Below are 21,267 nucleotides of genomic sequence, written 5' to 3'. Positions count from 1 at the left end.
AAAGGCGCGGGATTACAGGCTGAGCCACCGAGCCCGGCTACAAGTGCTCTTTAGAGAAAAGAGAAGAAGGTGGGCAGCACTGCCCCAGACCTCCTACTCTAGAGTGCTCTGTGACTGTTCCCCTCTCCAGAAGGAAGGAAACCGCGGTGCCCAGGACACAGACTGCCCAAAGCCTTGAATGCACTTAGGAGAGTTAACAGAATGCAAATTGCCATTACCTGGAAGGCCTGAGTTGGCCACACCTTTCCCTTTATTTGAACGTTTTACAGCAGAAGCCTTTTTCAGATCCAGTATGTACGCACAGTTCAAATGTTGTAACTTAATCTCCTTGTTTTCTTTTTCTTTTTGAGTCGGAGTCTCACTCTGGCGCCCAGACTGGAGTGCAGTGGCCGCTCCCGGCCACCGCAGCCTCGAACCCCTGGGCTCCGGTGATCCTTCTGCCTCAGCCTTCCAAGTAGCTGGAACTACAGGCGCGTGCTACCATGCCCGGCTAATTTTTGATTTGTTGTAGAGATGAGGTCTCACCCAATTGCCCAGGTGGGTCTCGAACCCATGGGCTCAGGCCATCCACTCACCTCAGCCTCCCAAAGTGTGGGATTACAGGCTGAGCCACCAAGCCCGGCTCCTTGTTTTCTTTAAGCAAACTGATACATGAAAAGTGCCCAGCACAGAATCTGATGAAGTGCCTGTGGATTCTTCCCCTCCTGTGTCACATCACCATAAGAAGAGGCGTTTCGTGGAGTTAATTTTAAGCATCAGATGCTTGTTTTGTTTTGGCTTTCCAGGAAATAAAGATGAGATTAGCAAAGAAAACATGGATCGGATTAGTAAAGTAAGTGAGGGGGTTGAACAAGTGGTTCCAACAAAGATTCATTGCACTGTTCCTTAGTCATCTGTCTCTGTATACTTCTGTGTATACTCTGTATACAACTATACGAAGTACTCACAGGTTCTGCAGCCACAGATTCAACCCATCACAGATCAAAAATATCAAAAGCAATAAAAAATAATAATCCAACAGTAAAAAAAAAAAATACAAATTTAAAAATACAAGGCTGGGCACGGAGGCTCATGCCTGTAATCCCAGCATTTTGGGAGGCCAAAGCAGGAGGATTGCTTGAGCCCAGGAGTTGAAGACCAGCCTGGGCAACATAGCAAGACCTCATCTCTACAAAAACAAAAAATTAGATGGGTGTGGTACTGCTCACCTGTAATCCCAGCTACTCATGAGGCTGAGGTGGAAGGATCACCTCAGCCCAGAAGGCAGAGGCCAGGAGGTTAAGGCCGCAGTGAGCCATGATCATGCCACTGCACTCTAGCCTGGATGACAGAGTGAGACTCTGCCTCAAAAAGAAAAGAAAAGAAATACATTATAACAACTATTTATATATCACTTACATTGTGTTAAGTGTTATAAGTAATCTAGAGATGATTTAAAGTATACGGAAAGATTAGGTAAGTTATATACAAATGCAATATCATTTTATATATGGGACTTGTGCATCTATGAATTTTGACATGGAAGGGGTGTTCTGTAACCATTCAATACCCTACAGATTGGTTCTAAATGCTAAGGGAAGGGGAGGGATGAATGGATTTGGGAAGAATTGTCTTTGGTCTAGTTATTATTGTCACCTTTATCATCACCACCATCCATCATCCACCACTACTACTCAGCCTTCCCAATTCTTCCCACAGCAACGCTTGGGGTACCTATATGGACCCCTACAATTTCTTGGAGCATCATGAAACCCACCAGAAGAAGAACAGAAGAGCTAGGTTCAAAGTCCTAGTTCTGCCACTTGTTGGCTCTTTAGACATAAAGAGAGTAAAGTCAGGTCACCTCCCATAAGATAGGCACAAATGTGTGAAAGAACATTGTAAACTAAATCAAATATAATAGATAATTACTAATAAGATTGATAAATTAATAAAGCCTGTTGTTGTGGAAAAGTGTGTTTGAACCATTCTGGGCCAAATCTAGCATTTTCAACCCATGTTATTACCACCTGCTCCTCCCGCCTCCATGACCACCTGCTATAAGCTTGGAATACAACAGTAGATGCGGACAGGTGACTGGCTATTATTATGATAGACCTTTAGGAAGATCAGTGATTTAAAATGGTACTTGACTCCTCTTCATTTCTTCTTTTAATTTGACATTTATTTTCTGGAAATGATAGCATCTGGGAGCTACATTAAACTCCTCAAAATGTCCCTGCCCAGGAGAAGCGAGTGATTTTGTATTCTTAGCTCTGAAAACAAGGAAAAGAGAAGGAAACTAACATTTATGGAGGGCCTGCTAACAGATACATTGTATTAGTCGGGTCAGGAGGATATGGCAAAATACCATAGACTGGGGGGCTTAAACAACAGATTTGTACTTCTCACAGTTCTGGAGGCTAGGAAGTCTAAGATCAGGGTGCCAGTATGGATGGATTCCTAGTGACACCTCTCTCCCTGGTTTGAAGATGGCTGTCTTCTAACTGTGTGCTCACATGGCGAGAGAGGGAGTGAGTTCCAGGCTCTTCCTCTTCTTGTGAGAACAATTAATCCTATCATTGGCGCCCACCCTTGAAACCACATTGAAGCCTAATTGCCTCCCAAACCCCCACCTTCTAATACCATTACACTGGGGATGAATGTTTCATTTAACAATTCTATTTTTTTTTTTTTTTTGAGTTGGAGTCTCACTCTGTCGCCCAGACTGGAGTGCAGTGGCCGCTCCCGGCCACCGCAGCCTCGACCTGCTGGGCTCCGGCGATCCTTCCGCCTCAGCCTTCCGAGTAGCCGGAATTACAGGCGTGCACTACCACGCCCAGCTGATTTTTTGATTTATTGTAGAGATGAGGTCTCGCTGAGAGACACAAACATTCAGCCCATAGCACGTGCACAAGGAAATATTATCACAATAGTAAAAAATTGTAAATTACCTAAATATCTATTGGAAAGAGAACAAATAAAATATAGCCTATTCTTAGGTAGACAGGTTGTTTACAGCTAACAGGAATTAAATATATAATGTAATTAAATCTGAGAAAATGAGATTAAGAGAAAAAAAGTGTCAGAATAACAAAAACAAACTTTCATTTATATATAAAAAAATGTGTGCTTACTCAAAACAGTGCTTAACTAGAGTGTGGACTTTTTTTATCACCTGTGTGCACACACATGTGTGCACGCACACATGTACGCACATGCACACGCACACACACACACACACACACTCTTTGTATAAAATATGCTGTAAGAATTCATATCAAATCAGAGTAGCAGTTGCCATGTTGAGGGTATAAAACTAGAAATGAGGTCCATAGTAACTCATGGGTTTTTTTGTTTTGCTTCAATTAAAAAGAAAGGCTTAAAATATAACATGATTTATTCAATATATATTTATTCCAAGTCTAGTATAATCCTGACCCTTCTTTCTGCTGGCGAATTCTGTGGCCATGCAGCAGTCCCTGACCTCTGTTTAACAGGAGATTACATTCTGTTAAACAAGACAGAAGAAATATGGAAATAATGTCAAGATATCAAAAGTAAAATTAAAATAAGAGTAGTAGAAGGGTTGGAGAACGACCAGAAGACTATTAATAGGTCAGGTAATCAAGGTGGTCTTATCTGAGGAAGTAACATTGAACAGAGAACTGAATGTCAATAAACATCAGCACTTGGTGATGGAGACACAACAATTTAGTTTATATATCATTCCCTGTGCCTTTATTACATTTTTAAACATCTTCACCCAAAAAAAATCTGCTTCAGAGCGGCATGAGATTTTTAATGAGTAACCAAACCCAGATGAAACATTTAGAAGTTGCAACCTTTTGGACTAAGATTGGGACCAGTATATGGAAAAAAACATGCCATAAAGTAATGACTTAATTTTACATCTGGGAAACAAAGCACCAACTCTATAGTGCAACAAAATCTTTCTGGCAGGTGAGGATTTGGAAAAAATAGTAGTGATTCCCAAGGGCAAGAGAGATGAGAATGAAGATGTCAAAGCTTCACAGAGAGAGAGAAGATTTTTTTTTAATCAACAGAAAGTATGAATTTTTAAAAATAGTTTGAGAATATGTTCCAGAAGGAAAAATACATAGTTAAGAATTGTTTAAGGAGTTAGAAGACCCAGTCTTAATACTAACATATTATATCTTGTACCATTCACCCAGCAGGTGATTGTGAGTCCTTGTCTCCCTCCTCATTGTAGAATGGGCAGGATGGGTTCAGGTAACCATGAACAATGACATAACAGCAAGTTCAGCTTTACATCATCGCCATTAGCCTACTTTTCATTAAGGGTGTCTCTGAAGCAGAAACAGGGCTACATGCTTTATATCTGTTATCTCATTTGATTGCCTGAGTGAGTGATTGATTAAATAATTTCTAAGACTCTTCAAGTTTTATCATCCTGGTCATGAAACAAAGAAGAAGGAAGCTCCAGAAACTAAATGAGCTATGGTTTTTATCCAAAATGGGAGGCAGAAGTCTAGCCCAATTCAATGTCCTTCCTTCTTCCTTTTTCCCTTTCATGTACCCTTACCTTGTTGAACATCCTGCCTTATTCAGTTCTTTTTAACTATTTTCCCTTCTGACATACATTCTCAAACTTAAAAAAAAAAAAAAACCTACACTCTTGGTTGATAAACATAAAAATCTTATCCCTCAGTATGAATGTTTGACATCTTCTTTCTCACCCCTCTTGCTTTTGGGAATCACTTCTATTTTTCCTGAACACCAAGGACAAATATTGATTACAAATTCTGCTTTTTGTCCTAAACACGAAGAGCTTAAAATTATGATCTATGAGCTAGAGGAATGGATAAGGTTATGATCTTATAACATGCATGACTGGACCGTTGTTCTTGCTATTATATGCTTGAAATCGAATCCATTAGGTTTTCAGGAAAGCATGTAAACACATCCATCTAGGTGAATTTCAGTAATTTAGTTTTGAGACATCAACCCATGCTCTGGGTCCAAATATCAAGCCCCTTTTCTGTAGCTAAGAGTGAGTCTATCAGTTTCTGAGGGCTTATTTATGCCACGACTTTGAGCCCTCTGCCCCTGCGCCACCCCCCAGCATACCAGTTGTGACTTGCTTTCAAAAGTGCCAAAGGTGAATTATGCAATATTTACTGGAAGAGTTGGAGGCAACCAGGGGTTCTTCAAAATAGTGACCTGAAAGTTTTGAAGCTTTTTAAATGGGCTTCTCTTCTCTGTGTGCTTTCCGGGGAAACAGATGGTCAGAATGATCAGAAGTGATAACTATGTTAAAAACCTTAAATAGACTGGTAGTCGAAAGGGTTGATGTAAAATGATGCCTGCATAGAAGGAGCCAAATGTACTCATGCCCGTGCTTCTCTCATTTAGCATTGAGCTATTTACCTTATAATTTGCTTATACTATTCCTGAGGACATTGCATTTCAGCAGATCCTCTCTTTAGAATGCTTTCTTCTTTTGGAAAATGCGTGTATAAGAGAGTATGTTCCTATTTCTTTTATCCCCTTTCTGGCCCTTCCCAGAGCGAAATAAAGGATTCCGTACTTTGCTATGTTCTGCAACTTGACCTTAAAAGCAGACCTTGGGTTTCCATCGGAGCCCTGTTCTCTAGTTTCTTCTGGCTCCACCCTGGAATATCTTGTAACAGGGTGACACTTGTACCAGCAGTAGGGATAAGACTGTCACATGGCAAATGAGCTCTTTATGAAATGTTGATGCATCTACCTACATTCAACAACACTGAGGAAATAGAACATTACAGAAACAGTAGGATTGTGGCCAGGGAAAAGAAGGGCCACCCTTCTCTGCCAGCACAGCCATGGGCAAAGAAGGAGGCCAGAAGTCTTAATAAGGAAAGAATAAAGCATACTCTCAGTAAATATATTAAATCTAATAATAGCTGCATATTATCTGGCAAAGCACATGCCAGACCTGCTGTCTAGCACTATGGGTATGGGTTTTTATTTACCAAATCTCATCACAGGCTATCCCCCAAAGCATATTATTATCAGTAATTTACCAATAAGGAAGCTGAGCTTGTTTATTTCTCAACATTTTATCAAACCCAGTACTTGCTAAACACCAACATCATAATATCATACATGTAAGATAAGTTCTGATAATTTAGCCTGGCCTTCAAATCCCTCTGTAATCTGAGCACAATCTATCTTTCTAATCCCATTGCCTGTATTGAGTGAGACTAGTCAGGAAAATGAAAATCACTCTAGCTATTTCAAAATAGAGGAATTTAATACAAGAAATGGCTTATAGAAATGTGGGGGGCGGGGATGAACATCATCCCTACCTTGCACCAAATGTAAAAATTAACTTGACATAGGGTATAGCTTTCAATATATTTATATTGAAAACACACTTTAATCTAGAGCCATGGTGTTTTGGTCTGATTTGTGTTACTGTAACTGAATACCTGAAATTGAGTTTGAGGACCTCATGCCGCCTCCACTTACGGCAGAAGGCAAAATGCAAACAGGCGAGTACAAAAAGATCACGCGGCAAGGGAGGAAACAAGGAAGAGACCCCAAGGAAGCCAGACTCTCTTTAACGACCCACTTCCCTGTGAGAACTAACCCATTTCCATAAGAGTGGGAGGGTATTACTCTATCCGTGAAGGGTCTAATCCATGACCCAAACACCTCCTACTGGCCCTGCCTCCCAGTACTGCCACTGTAGGAATCCCGTTTCAACATGAGTTTTGGCAGAGACAAATCACATCCACACCATAGCACGTGGTTCTCCACTGGGGTGATTTTGCCCCCCAGGGAAAATTTGGCAATGTCTGGAGATATTTTTTATGGTCCTAGTTGGGGAGCGTGTGCTGCTGCTGACATTCAGTGGGTAGAGACCAAGGATACTGCAAAGCATCCTGTCATTTACAGGACATCTCCCATAACGAATTATTCAACTCCTAATGTCAATTATACTGTTGAAAAACCTTAATACAGACTTATAAAAGCAAGGCATGGTGGCTCATGAGTGTAATCCCAGCACTTTGGGAGGCTGAAGCAGGAGGATCGCTTGAGCCCAGGGGTTTGAGAACAGCCTGGGCAACATAGCGAGATCCTATCTCTAAAAATGTTTTAAAAAATTAGCTAGGTGTGGTGGATCATCCCTGTAGTCCTAGCTACTCAGGAGGCTGAAGCAGAAGGACCATGAACCCAGGAGATCCAAGGCTGCAGTGAGCCATGATCGTGCCACAGCACTCCAGCCTGGGTGACAGTGTGGCAGAGCAAGATGAGACTCTGACTCTAAAAAAAAAAAAAAGAGAGACATAAAAAAGATCAGTTAGCCGGGCTTGATGGTTCAGCCCGTAATCCCGCACCTTGGGAGACTGAGGTGAGTGGATTGCCTGAGCCCGCGGGTTTGAGACCCGCTTGGGCAACTTGGTGAGACCTCATCTCTACAATAAATCAAAAATTAGCCAGGCATGGTAGTGCGTGTCTGTAGTTCCAGCTACTTGGAAGGTTGAGGTGGAAGGATCGCCAGAGCGCAGCATGTCGAGGCTTCGGTGGCCAGGAGCGACCACTGCACTCCAGTCTGGGCGACGGAGTGAGACTCCAGCTCAAAAAAAACTCCAAAAAACAAAACAAAAAAAAAGATCGGTTTTAGGGGAAATAGAATTCTTTAAAAATCATGATATTTATAGTGGTTGCACAAATACATAACACGTCACATCTATCAGAAACCATCAAGCACACACTTGGAATAGATGGAGCATGTTGCAGGTAAATTGTGCTTCAATAAAGCTGATTTGCACAATAAAAAAGAAAATGTAAATTAATTTTAAAAAGCACTTTTGGAAGAATGGAGGAGCAAAAGGGTGGGACCCAGAGCTCCTGGAAATGCAGCCACTACTCTGAAGTTGCTGGAGCCTGCCGCTGCTGCTTCTGCTCCGGAAACCGCTGCCAAATAGGAACCCAGAATCTTCTTCCCTCTGATTTTATTGAAACCACTGCCAGCACTTCTGGAGCCAGAGAGACCTGTCTGAACCAGAGGTATAATGGCTTCCCCGTTCCCCTTGCCTTCTAATCTTTATGGCAGCACGTAAGAGAAAGCTGACCAGCAAAGGAGATTGGGAAATGTAGTTTCCAGCCTTCTAGCCCCCTGTGAGGCAGAGGAGACCACAGAAGGGCAGGAGTGGGTCACAGTACCTGTGGGCTACATCCCTATACTAAGCTACAGCCTAATCAAGCTATCCACATGCCTTGAGATTTGCTTTGATGATTCCTGTAGTCATGGTGACCCTCCCGAAAAGGATGCCATTTCCCCTGACCTCTGTGCTTCCCAAAATACATCAGGTCCTCACTGCCAATCCACATGTAACCTCCTTCATGACTCCTCTTGGTTACCCAGGTACAGGTGAAATTTTACTCACCCCCTTGTTTCTTTAACATGTGATTTATACCTCTCTTTTAGCATATGTCACCTGGTATTAAATTTATATAGATACAAGTCTGATCTCTTTTACTAGATCAAATTCAGCTTAAAGGCAGAGCCTGTATTTAACTCATCTTTCTTTCTTCCAAACTGCTCATCAACAGTGCTGTGCCGAGCACTTTGGGAGGCTGAGGCAGGAAGATTGCTTGAACCAAGGAGTTCGAGACCAGCCTAAGCAACATAGACCACGTCTCTACAAAAAAAAATTTTTTTTAATTAGCTGGGCATGGTGACATGTGCTGTAGTCCCAGCTACTCAGGAGGCTGAGGCAGCTACTTGGGAGGCTGAGGGGGAAGAATTGCCTGAGCCCAAGAGGTCAAGCCTGCAGTGAGCCATAATTGTGCCCCTGCACTCCAGTCTGGGTAACAGAGTGAGATCCTGACTCAAAGAGGAAGGAAGGAGGAAAAGAAGGGCCGGGGAGGGAGGGAGGAAAGAAAATAAAAACAGTGCTGTGTATCTAATAGATGTTTGATAAATACCTGTTGAATAAATGAACAATTAACTGAATTGCTGAATGCTTGCGATTTTTAGCTAGTTTTATAAAGTTATGGAAACTGATCTTTGCCTATCCCTCTAAATCCCTCTGGTAGCTTTCCTTTCTGCACTCCTTTTTCATTGCAATCATATTTGTACTCATCAAGAGAATCACATCTATCAGATATTATGCTTAATGCGTAAGATTCTCTCTAGGTGGGATTAATTGGGCATTGTAAAGTAGTTATGATGACGTAAAATGTTCACTAGGCTTCTCCTCCCTCCCTGCAAAAACTCAGGACAAACTAATGCAAAAATCACATTGCCTCTTCTTTGGCACTCAGTAAGGAGTGACTCAATGAATGAACTGCCAAGGAAATCAGTCAGGAATTTAAGCAATTGAAGAAAATCTTTCTCCTGCTGGGTGAAGTGTCACAGGAAAGGAAAACCAACAGTGAACACATAAAAGCAAAGTGAAATCCTAAGAATGTGATCTAATTGAATACACAGGCTTGCAGGGAATCCTTCTTCACCAAGTCCACAGGAAAACAATGCTTTAAACTTCCCTATCTGAAAGGTGGGAAGGAATGTTCCTGATCTGACCTCATCGTCGTGTGAATCTTTACAATTATGGAGCAGGAATTTATGAGGCAAAAGTGCCGCTTCTATCTGAACAACGGAGTTACTTGGCCAGGTGGATACATTTTTATCGTAAACCAGCAATGCTTGCTTTCCAAAGGCAACTGAGGGGTCTGTGAGAACAATTCAGCAGCCAAATAGATATCTAGTTAGGAGCTCTGCCATTTCAGAATAGCATAGCTGTCAACAGCTTGGGTTGAGATTCCAAGTCTGCCTTCTTTTTTTTTTTTTTTTTTTTTTTGAGTCAATGTCTCACTCTGTGGCCCAGGCTAGAGTGCAGTGGCACAGTGACAGTTCACTACAGCCTCAGCCTCCTGAGCTCAGGCAGTCCTTCCACCTCAGCCTCCCAAGGAGCTGAGACTACAGGTGCATACGACCCAACCTGGGAAATTTAAAAAAAAATTTTTGTCGAGACGAAGTCTTCCTGTGTTGTGTCGCCTGGTATCAAACTCCTGGGCTCAAGCCATCCTCCAGCCTCAGCCTTCCAAAGTGCTGGAATTATAGGCATGAGCCTCTATGCTGGGCCTCACTTCTGCCATTTTTGTGTTCCAACCTCACCTGTAAAATATGGAGCAATCATGGGGGGTCACCACACACCTACTTCAGAGTGTTGCTGCAAGAATAGCATACATCACCTACGTAATTACCTGGCATGTAGGAAGGAACCAGTCCATCCTAGCTATTAGTATTCATCTTCCTGCATGGCCTCTGAGGAAAGCGACCCAGAGGCTCCCATTCTCCCAGCAGAGGTCACTCGTCCATGAGAAAATATAAACCAAATCGGAAATAGCTTATCTTCTCAGAAATTCTCGTTGAGCAAAAGGATTCAAAGGAACACATTTCCTTATTGAAAACACTGTGCATTTAAAGTCTAATTAACCTTCCCCTTAAGATTATGACAGAGAATATATAGGCATTGCCCCAGCCTGGAGGAAGTTTCACATTCTGAGAGGAGATGAAAATGCAGCAGCAGTAGCCGGGCTTGGTGGCTCAGCCTGTAATCCCGCGCCTTTAGGAGGCTGAGGTGAGTGGATTGCCTGAGCCCGCGGATTCGAGACCCCCCTGGGCAGCGAGACCTCATCTCTACAATAAATTAAAAAAAAAATCAGCCTGGCACGGTAGCGCATGCCTGTAATTCCGGCTACTTGGAAGGCTGAGGCGGAAGGATCGCCGGAGCCCAGCAGGTCGAGGCTGCAGTGGCTGGGAGAGGCCACTGCACTCCAGTCTGGGCGACAGAGTGAGACTCCAACTCACAAAAAAAAAAGAAAATGCAGCGGCATTATCATTCAGGCAGGCTAGTTGAAAGTGTCTCCCCTATGGTGCTCTTGTACAATACAGGGTTGATTGGAAATGATGTCCTATTTTCAAGAAGATAAACACCAGCAGCCATGGACAGAAAGATGGTGTTTTTCTTTGAAACCCTACTTTTCAAGTACATGAGGAAAAATAAGCTTTTATGTAATGCTGACTAGCTCCCAGCATGCAAACACCAATCCTCCTGGAGAACAGGACACCCAGAGGATTATATTCACCACCGCCTTATTTTTTCTCAAAACAGAGAACACTTATTCTGAGGGTAATGTTTGCTTATTCCTAACAGAGGAAGACTTATTTCAATCCGCTACTGTTCCGTGCTGTCTTTCTAGGATAGGTAGTAGAGTAAATATCAAACCTCCTTCTGGAAAAGATAATTTTCTGCTTTAGCTTTGAATAACCACCATTAAAGAAACAAGTAAGGAGGAAAGCAGTGACTTCATGTGAAAACTATCACGTCAAGTTAATAGAACACATAGCTAGTGGAATGTAAGTCAAAATATGCATTGAAAATAAAAACACAAACAAAGCCAAGACAATCTATTGCTTGCAATAGTGTTACCCAACTCATCAAGGATGCAAAATCTTTGAAATGGATGGTTCTTAGCCTTTTGTGAATTCTTGAAGAATCTGGTGAAAACTACCTAGAAATGCTTATATGCATGTAGTCATAAAGGTGTGTGTGTAATTTTAAGTACCTGACCCTCCCCTCCTCCCACAAATCTAATCCTCAGGTTAAGAATCTCAGCTCAAGAACAGATTATGGTCAAGTTCATGGACTGTGGAGTCAGATACACATAGATTTGAATCCTGGTTCCAATTCTTACTGTCATGAAACCTGAGGAATTTTTAACCTTTTTTAAGCCTTAGTTTTATCACCTGAAAACAGAAACAATAATACTTCCCATGTCCTAAGTTAATTTTGGATATTAAATTAGAGAATCTGTGTAAAGCACTTAGCATAGTTCCTGGCATGTACTAAGTACTCAATAAACATTAATTAATGTGACCTTTAGCTATTAAAATACAAAACTTAGGTCCTATATGGCCAGGGACAACTTTAATTCCATTCCAGTTCTAGAAATATCTACCAAGTGACTTCTCGTGATGAAAGGACTGTGGTAGGATTCTGACAAGGGAACATTGATAGTGGAATGGGTCTGAGACAGAGAATGGATGAACACACTGGATGGACAAAGACACCTGCTGGATGAAGACACTGGATGTGCCCAGCACCAAGCAGGGCAGCTTTCATGGTCTTTTCTTCTCAGAGCTTTAACAGTGATCCGGCCTACTGTTCTAGACAATTACAGCAAAACCACAACTGAACTACAACTACAATTCCTGTTTCACAAAGGGAAACCTATGAATCTTTAGGTAACACTTTATGTATTTAAAAGGAAGGAGATAAACCAAAGACATAAAAAATTTATAGACTAAATGGAATTAAAAAATCCCACCACTAAGAATGATTTGGTTAACCACAGTTTAGACTACTGATGGATTTTACTCAGAATTAAGTGTGGAAATATATTAAAGCAATGATTGTGGGTCAGCAGTGTTGGTCACAAAGCTCCATTTAAAAGTGTTTTTTGCTTCATCTAATCAGATGCTCTGTCGCACTATGATCAAGAGATTCAAGACTGAGCATGTGATGACTTGGGGTGGGCCTGTAAGTCCACCCCAATCAATTCAGTCATACTCACAGTATCTCATGTCCTTGGGTATGAATTTTATTTATAAAGGAAGTGAAAATTCAAAGGAAACATTTTTTAAAAAGAAGGAAGTGAGCTGGACACAGTGGCTCACGCTTATAATCTCAGCACTTTGGGAGGCCGAGGCTCACTTGAGCCCAGGAGTTTCAGACAAAACTGGGCAATACAGCAAGACCTCATTTCTACAAAAAATAAAATGAAATAATTAGTTGGACATGGTGGCACACACCTATAGTTCCAGCTACTTGAGAGGTTGAGGTGGAAGGATCATCTGAGCCCAGGAGTTCAAGGCTGCGGTGAGCCATGATCATGCCACCGCACTCCAGCCCAGGTGACAGAGTGAGATCCTGGCTCAAAATAAATAAATAAATGAAAATAGTAAATTAAGGAAAAGAAGGAAAGGAATCAATTACACAGTATTCTCTTAGTTTTCTTCTTACCACCCTGGCCATTTTTAGGCTCCTTTGGGGATAACCTTCCTTTATTCTTCTTCTGCTCTCCCACTAAATATGAGATTTCAAACTCAAATGTCTTCACAGGCCAGGCAAGTAATGTGAACCACGTAATTCAACTATTTGATGACTTTGTAACATAGAGACTATGTTCCTTTTACTAAATGGGGCAGGCACCGTCAATAGTTTCTATCTAGGAATCAAGCATATATTGCAAGGTCTTTCTTTTTCCAAGACAGATTTCAAATATGAATTTGTATGCAAGATGGCCTGACTTTTAAATATTAGTAACTAACTCACATTTTTTTAGGTGGAAAGTCAGAGTCTTACTCAGTCACCCAAGCTGAAGTACAGTAGCATGATCATGGTTCACCGTAGTCTTGACCTCCTGGGTTCAGATGACGCTTCCACCTCAATCTCTTTAGTAGGTGGGACAACAGGTGTACACCACCATGTCCAGGATAATTTCTGTGGAGATGAGTTCTCACTATGTTGGTCAGGGTGGTCTTGAACTTCCAGGTTCTAGAAATCTTCTACAAAAACATTGTACCGACTAAACAAAATATATCAAGGGGCACTAGTTTGAGTCTTTGGCTCCAGGTTTCTGGGTTTCTTTGCACTCTTTCCCTGGCCTTCTCACTCCACATCTCTTCCTAGAAAACCTCATCTGTTCCCATGATTTAACACATGTCTTCTGTGCTGAAGATTTCCAGCTGTATGGATAGTCATGTCTCCCTCTAAACTCTAGACTCGCATGTCTAGCTGCCAACTCCACATCTCCCTTGGAGATCTTATGAGCATCTCAAACACAGCATATGCAAAATTCAACTACTGGTCTAGCTCCAGCACCTGTTCCTCCAACAGTTGGTCCAAATCGTTATCTGTATCACTCAAAAAAGTGGGAGTTAGTCTCTACTTCCTCTACTCTTGCTGCCCTTGCCTGGTCCATCGCATGTCTGTAGATCCTTCACCTAAAGCCATTCTTCAATGTGTCCTCTCATCTCCACCCTTGCTGCCACAACAAGCTGCCATGTTTCATCCATTCTGCTGCAATCCTTTCCCAATTGGATTCCATCTGCCCCTTGTCCTGCCAGTCTATTCTTCATTTAACAGCAAGAGTGACCTTTTAAAATATTAGGTGGATCTGATCGCTTCCTCTTTAAATCTCTCAGTGTCTTTAAAATGCGTGAAAACCAAGAGAAGAAAGTGTATCAAGTAGATATGGTCCTACTATGTCAAATGGACTAAGAGTTTGTGTCATCTATAAAACAAAAGTAATCATACCTATACCAAAGTGTTGTTGTGAGTATCAAATAAGAGCCAGTTTTATTTTTACATAGTTCTGTGTTCATTTTTGCAGGGAAGGAAGTAAACTCAGTCAACATTTATGTCATGAATAGCTACTTATACTCCCCAATTAATACCACCTGCAGAGAACCTTCTAAATGGTTTTTATTCAGTTTACTGTAACCTCAAATAAAACATCTGCCTTGATAAAAGGCTAAAGTTATTTTTTTTAATTATAGGACAGACCAAGTTCAAATAAAAACATAGATTATGCTTAAAATAATTTCACATCTCCAGATTATTTTTAAAAACAAGATTTTAAATGGAAAATTATTAGGTGATGATGTTGGTATAATGCTACATCATAAAAATTGGACCATTTTTGCAACTCTCTCTCTCTCTCTCTTTTTTTAAAGTCAGGATCTCACTCTGTCACCCAGGCTGGAGTGCAGTGACACAATCCTGGCTCACTGCAGCCTTGAAATCCTGGGCTCAGGTCCTCCTTCCCTCTTCAGCCTCCTGAGTTGCTGAGATGACAGGTACCCACCACCACACCCAGCTAATTTTGTTTTTAAGAGACGAGATCTCACTATATTGTCTAGGTTGGTCTCAAACTCCTGACCTCAAGCAATCCTCCTGTTTCAGCCTCCCAAAGTGCTGGGTCTACAGGCATGAGCCACCTCGCTGGCCAAATCTCTCTATTTTTATTGACTTGAATTCACCTTTGCCTTCAGCTGTGCAGGACTGTCTTAATTTCCAAAGTGACAATGTGAATTTGGCAGCCCTTAGTCACAGCACTCCCTTTTCTCTCAATGTACACATTCCCATTGAGAAAACACCAGGGGTATGAATGAATCTGCACCTGGTGGCTGTAAAGCCAGGCGTGAAGGTGAGGGGTTGTCACTGCAGGCGGCAGCAGCTCTGTCTCTACAGAACTGGAACTAAGTCCATCTTGATCCCCGCTTCCTTTTGTTACTAGATCCAGATGAAAGTCATGAAATCATTCCATGATGAACTCTTTGTTTGACTTCCAGTTTAATTGTGAACTGAAAATGTTGGCTTCCCGTGAGTTAAATTGGTTGATGGGCTATTGCAAGAAAAGAAAACATGGAGATGAAATTCCCTACACAGTAGCTCTCATGTTTCATCTACAGGAATTAGATTTCAGCTTTCATTATATCTCCAAGGAGTGAATTCTCCCATTCGTGCATACTTGTGCTAAATATCCAATCAGCAGTCCTCTTCTTTACATAGGACAAAAGTAATAAAAATAATATGGAGGATTGTTCGAAAAAGACAACTTTTTTTTCTCAGTGGTAATTCTATTAAATAATTTTTGTTTTTGCCAGGCGTGGTGGCTCATACCTCTAATCCCAGCACTTTGGGAGGCCAAGGCAAGAGAGGATTGCTTGAGCCCAGGAGTTCGAGACCAGTCTGGGCAACATAGCGAGACTGCGTCTCTACAAAAAATTTAAAAATGAGCCTGGTGTGATAGCTCTCACCTGTAGTACTGCTATTCAGAGGGGTGAGGCAGGAGGATCTCCTGAGCCCAGGGGCGGTCGAGGCTACAGTGAGCCATGATCCTGTCACTGCACTCCAGCCTGGGCAACAGAGTGAGACCCCCAACTCAAAAAATTATTATTATTGAATGAGAACCCACCATGGGTGAGGCCTTGTGCTAGACTGACACATACATATATAAATAACTGTCAAGGACTCTAATGCATCCAGTTCAAATTTTCATCTTACAATTAAACTTTAGCCCTAAAGAAGAAAAGCGATTTATACAAAGTTACCGCATATCATGACTGACAGCAAAGACAAGAACGTTGCCCAAAGTAAGAAAGACTCCCAGTTCTCCTCAGTGTAGCTTTAAAGACATATATTTTGTTCTCATTGTAAAAATAATGAAAACCCTGAGTAAAATCAGCAGATCTACCACATGAAGCTGCTCCCAGTCTATTCTCTCCTGCAACCACACAAAAACCACAGTGAAGGTATTATTTTAAAGACAGAGACCAACTTGGACAGGGGAAATGCAAAAAGAGACAATAACAAAATCTGGGCAGCCAGGAAAAAAAATAGATGAACAGTCAATGACCATTCTAGTAGGCTGGAGACACAGAATGAACTCCTGTGGCTGGCTGTGCAGGTTGTACCCTGCCCGACTCCAGGGGCCAAGGAGCGCTCAGACTCCTGAGTGAAGGTATGCTCTAGAGTGGTGCAGTGCACACCCTGCACAGCAGCAAGTCACGGCCCTGCTGAGAGAACAAGCACAAAGCAACCAGGGGAAAAGAGAGAGTCATCCTAGTTTGCACATGAGAATTCTCCAAAGGTCAGAGATTGAAGGCACCAGATGGCTCTGGAAAAGAGGATAAATGAAAAGGAAGTGCACACACACAAAGCGAAGATGGGAGATTGTTTTTCTTTTTTCTTTTTCTTTTTTTTTTTTTGAATCAGAGTCTCACTCTGTCGCCCAAGCTGGAGTGCCGTGGCACGCTCACGGCCACACCAGCCTCAACTTGCTAGGTTCCGGCGATCCTTCCACCTCAACCTTCCAATGAGCCAGAACTACAGGCACATGCTACCATGCCCGGCTAATTTTTTATTTATTGTAGAGACGAGTTCTTGCCAAGTTACCTGGACTGGACTTGAACCTGCGGTCTCAGGCAATCCATTTGCCTGGGCTTCCAAAAGTGCTGGGATTACTGGCTGAACCACCGAGCCTGACCAAGATGGGAGATTTTATAGAAAGAGAGCAAGCCTAGAATGAATGCATTTTCTTATGAAGAGAGAAGCAGAGACCCAATGTCATCTTTGTCTAAATGACTAGTTGTGCTGAATACTCATTGAATGCTACTTTTTTAAAGTCAGGATCTCACTCTGTCACTCAGGCTGGTGTGTGGTGGCACAATCACAGTTCACCACAGTCTCAATCTTCCAGGCTCAGGCAATCCTCCCACCTCAGCATCCCGAGTAACCGAGACTACAGGCATGCACCACCATGCCTAGTTAAATCTTTTTTTTTTTTTTTTGGTAGAGACAAGGTCTTGCTTTGTTGCCCAGCCTGGTCTCAAACTCCTGAGCTCAATCAATCCTCCCACCCTGGCCTCCCAAAGTGCTGGGATTACAGGAATGAGCCACCACACCCAGCCAGTTTTTAAATACTTGTGTCTTTCTAGCGCGGCTTCCAAAATTTTATTTTAACCATTGATCTGTTACGTTACTATGAACTTCCTGCACGTATGGATCTGGGAAACATTTTAGAGTCATTCGGTTGGGTGTTTCCTTGTGAAATACTGCATTTCTCTCAAGCTGATTCTTCAAGCATAACTCTTTTAATATTTCTCTTTGTCTCCTTTAAAACATCTTAAGAATTCATTGTCCTTCATGAAACGCATGTATTTTCCTTAACTGTGTCACAACATGAGAAATATTATATCAGTGATGATCAGAACAAAAGTATTTTAACCATCCTCATTCTTTAGTACTTAGACATTTTTGTTGGTCTTTTCATGGCATGTTTTGTCTACAGAGTGGTGGAGTGCACAAGACTTTTTGGGTTTAAGGCTGTCTGTACATAGCTGGGTTCTCCAGCCTCCTCCGTTCCATCTTCCCTAGTTTGACTCTGCATTCCAGCCATATTTAAATACCCTCTGATGTCTGCTGTCCTCATCACCTCCAGTCATCTGCATCCGCTATTGCTTAAGACTATTCCATCTTATTCATCTGGCTCAAATAAAGATTGCATTCTAGGACTCAGTTTAGACATGCACCTAGCATATGGTTACATAGCCCTCTTACCTGTTTCTGTGATACCTGGCACATCTTCCATCAGAGTGTTTAATCTCACTGTGTTGTCATTACCTGGGTGATGGTGGAGACCCTGCCCACTAGACTCTAAGCTCCTTGAGGACAGGGATTGTCTTACTGTCACCTATATCCCTGGTCTCTAGCACAATGCTTTGTATGAGGGAGGACCCCGAAAACTTAGCATTTATTTATTAAAAAGTTGTGTATTTATTCTTACATGTTTAAACTTCAGTCACTTTCAAAGTACACTCTGTTTGATGCAATACACTCATCAAGATGCTTTTTCCACTGCTCAAAGCAGTTTTTGAACTTGTCCATTTTGATGCCTTTTAGTGCATCTGCCATTTTTTGTTTTACCTCTTCCACATCGGCAAAATGTTTCCTGAGGACTTTTTTCATCCGGGGAAACAACAACAAAAAAAGTCACTTGGGGCAAGATCTGGCGAATATGGAGGGTGGGGCATGGGGATCATGCTGTATTTCGCCAAAAACTGCTGAACATTCGCATGGTGTGGGCAGATGGGTTCACAAATCATCCATCATGAAATGGGCAAATGCATTGAAAAGAATTCCCCCAAAAAATTCACTGAAGATGAACATTGCCTCTCACAACAATGATGGCTGGTACACAGATGTCGATGGGTTCCTAGAACACTCCCCTAAGGGGGAAGCCTGAAATATAAAGGGCCCACCCTCAAAAAGATAATTCCAGTTTTGGGGGGGTCCTCCTCGTATATAGTAATGATGCAGTATATGTCTTGAATGAGTGAGAGATATGTGTTCATTGTAGAACACTTGAAACAACTGAATTTTGTTTTAAGAAAAAATATAAATCCACAAACTAGAAGTAATTCTTATTAGCATTTTTAGTATCTCTGCTTCCAGTTAACTTTCTCTGTTGGCTCCATCGCACATAAGGCTTTGAGTATTTCTGTCTTCACTTAACAGTATACATGTAACTACAAATTCTCTGGAAACTTTACTTCAATGGTTATAGCAAAATTGACCTTTAGAATTAACACAGTTTATTCAGATGTTCTCTATTGTTGATCTTTAAGTTACCTACGATGTTTGCTACTATAAATAATACTTAAATGAATATTTTTTTGCATCTCTACTGATTTCTCTATAATACATTCTGGAAATAAAATTACTAGGTAAAAAATTTCAGCATTCTACATGTAATATCTCAACATCCCTACCTCAATGTGCCCTTAACTGCAATTCCATCTTTTTTGAACAGTGAAGATGACATAGACAAAAAGAAGTATGTCCTTTTTACCTTGTGTTTATTGGTCATTTATATTACACTGTTCTCTGAATTGTATAGTGGTAATAACCTTTGTCCCTTTTTCTTTTGGGCTATTTTTCTTAGTGATTTAGAAGCCTTCTATACATTAAGAATAAAATCCTTAATGAAATGTTTACAAATTCTCTAGTTTGATAGGTTGATGTGTGCCTTTTGATGTTATTTTATGTTTTTGACATTTTAACACTTGTGTGCTTGTTTACCCATCTCTTCTGTGAATTGCCCAACTACTTTCCTATATAGAATTTCTTGCCCTACTTAGATAGAGTAAGTCTATATTTTGCTTCTTAAATGTATCCTTAGAAGATATTTTTTTCTAACTTTATTAATTTATTTTGTTTACATTTAACTTTTTGACCCATATGAGACTTTAACTACAGTTTTTCCAAAATAACCAATTTTTCTAATACCTTCTCTTGGCCTTTAAAGACTTGTTATTGGAAGCAATTGTGTTTAAATAACCAGCACCCAAAGACAGATCTCAGTGTTTACCGTGTACTTTGCTTTTTCTCCCAGGTGAGCAGGAACCAGCTGTAAGCAGCGACTCTGACATCTCATTAATTATGGCGATGGAGGTCGGACTGTCTGATGTAGAACTTTCCACTGACCAAGACTGCGAAGAGGTGAAATCTTGAAATGGCCGATACAGAACAAAAGAGATAGCAGGACCCAAGGGCAAGGAAGGGAGGAGTGCTCCAAGACTTGGACCAGGCACACACCTCCGGGACACCTTGGTGACTCCAGGGCACTGGGGTCAAGAATGCTCACGAAAAGCAATATCCAAAGTCTTGTCAACCAGGATGCAGTTTCTCCATCTCTACAGCAGCCTATGGCCTTGGCAACCGGGAAGTTGAAAGTTGAATTCCACTCCCATTTTCTCAGACACCGTACACTTCCGAAGCTCCTAAAACAGAGACTGAAGGGACACCTTAGGGTTTCTTAGTTTTATTTCAGTTTTTCCAGGTCCTATTGTTCTTGTTTTTGCAATGTTGTTTGATTTCTTTGGCAATTTTTTTTTAAAGACTATGTGTAGTTTTCTTTCCATCTATTCCTTTGTTTTTCCTTTGATCCACTCCAACTTTTGTGTAGGTTTCTGGTTAGATGCACCAGTTCCTGCTATGATCAGTCGGTATTCTGTCTCTGAGATGTATGGTCTTGACCTCTCAGCATGAAGTTCACATGGCTTTGAGAAGGGCCTCAGCACCCTGAGACAGACTAACACCCGCTTTCATTAAGAATTGAAATTCTTTTAAGTGGGTCTTGAAAATCCCATCTGCCAGAGACCCCAACACTAAGCTCTGAATCTGCTGAGGCCACTGCTCATTATTTTAAGCTACATCACACTGGCCTCCACTTGCCAGGCTCTATTAAGCATCCTCTGGACATGAGAAGGGAGCTATAGGGAAACAGATCAATTCTGCGGGGTCTTACAGTCTCTGGCTGACATTCTGAACCCAGAAGTCCCCTCCAGGGCATCCTATCTTGGGTGGCTGTGGTGTTGCTTTTAAAACCAGATACCACAGCATCTTCCCATTGAAAACAAATGCCTCTTGCATTGGTTTCCCCTGGACTCGACAAGTTTTTTTGATTACCTCTGGAAGTGGGTTCACAAGTGACGGAGGCCTTCAAGAAAGAGCCAATCATTTCTAAGCCCTATGACAAACACAGTGAGTTGCTGCAGTAGCGGCTAGCTGTTACCTTAATTTCAGCACTTCTGTTGAACCTCACTAGACCACGTGGAAGGATTTGGGTAAAGCCTTAGTGTATTGCTTCCCAGAGCTCCCTGAGCATGTCCAGATACCA

General features: G+C 41.6%; 1 protein-coding gene across 1 annotated transcript in view; it reads left to right on the top strand.

Moving 5' to 3' along the window:
* Window positions 1–20,506, top strand: part of RNF150 (ring finger protein 150) — a gene marked incomplete at its 5' end in the record, with an annotated part of 98,296 nt that extends 77,790 nt beyond the window's left edge. Inside the window, one exon of the mRNA XM_008051753.2 lies at window positions 19,981–20,506. Within this exon, the coding sequence (XP_008049944.2) occupies window positions 19,981–20,099 (119 nt within the window). The remainder of the gene's footprint in view (window positions 1–19,980) is intronic.
* Between the last annotated feature and the right edge of the window lie 761 nt (window positions 20,507–21,267).

The sequence above is a fragment of the Carlito syrichta genome, unplaced genomic scaffold (genome assembly GCF_000164805.1).
Source record: "Carlito syrichta isolate Samal-C Ts95f unplaced genomic scaffold, Tarsius_syrichta-2.0.1 Scaffold230908, whole genome shotgun sequence".
NCBI lineage: Eukaryota > Metazoa > Chordata > Mammalia > Primates > Tarsiidae > Carlito > Carlito syrichta.
This window is presented reverse-complemented; position numbering and strand designations above follow the sequence as displayed.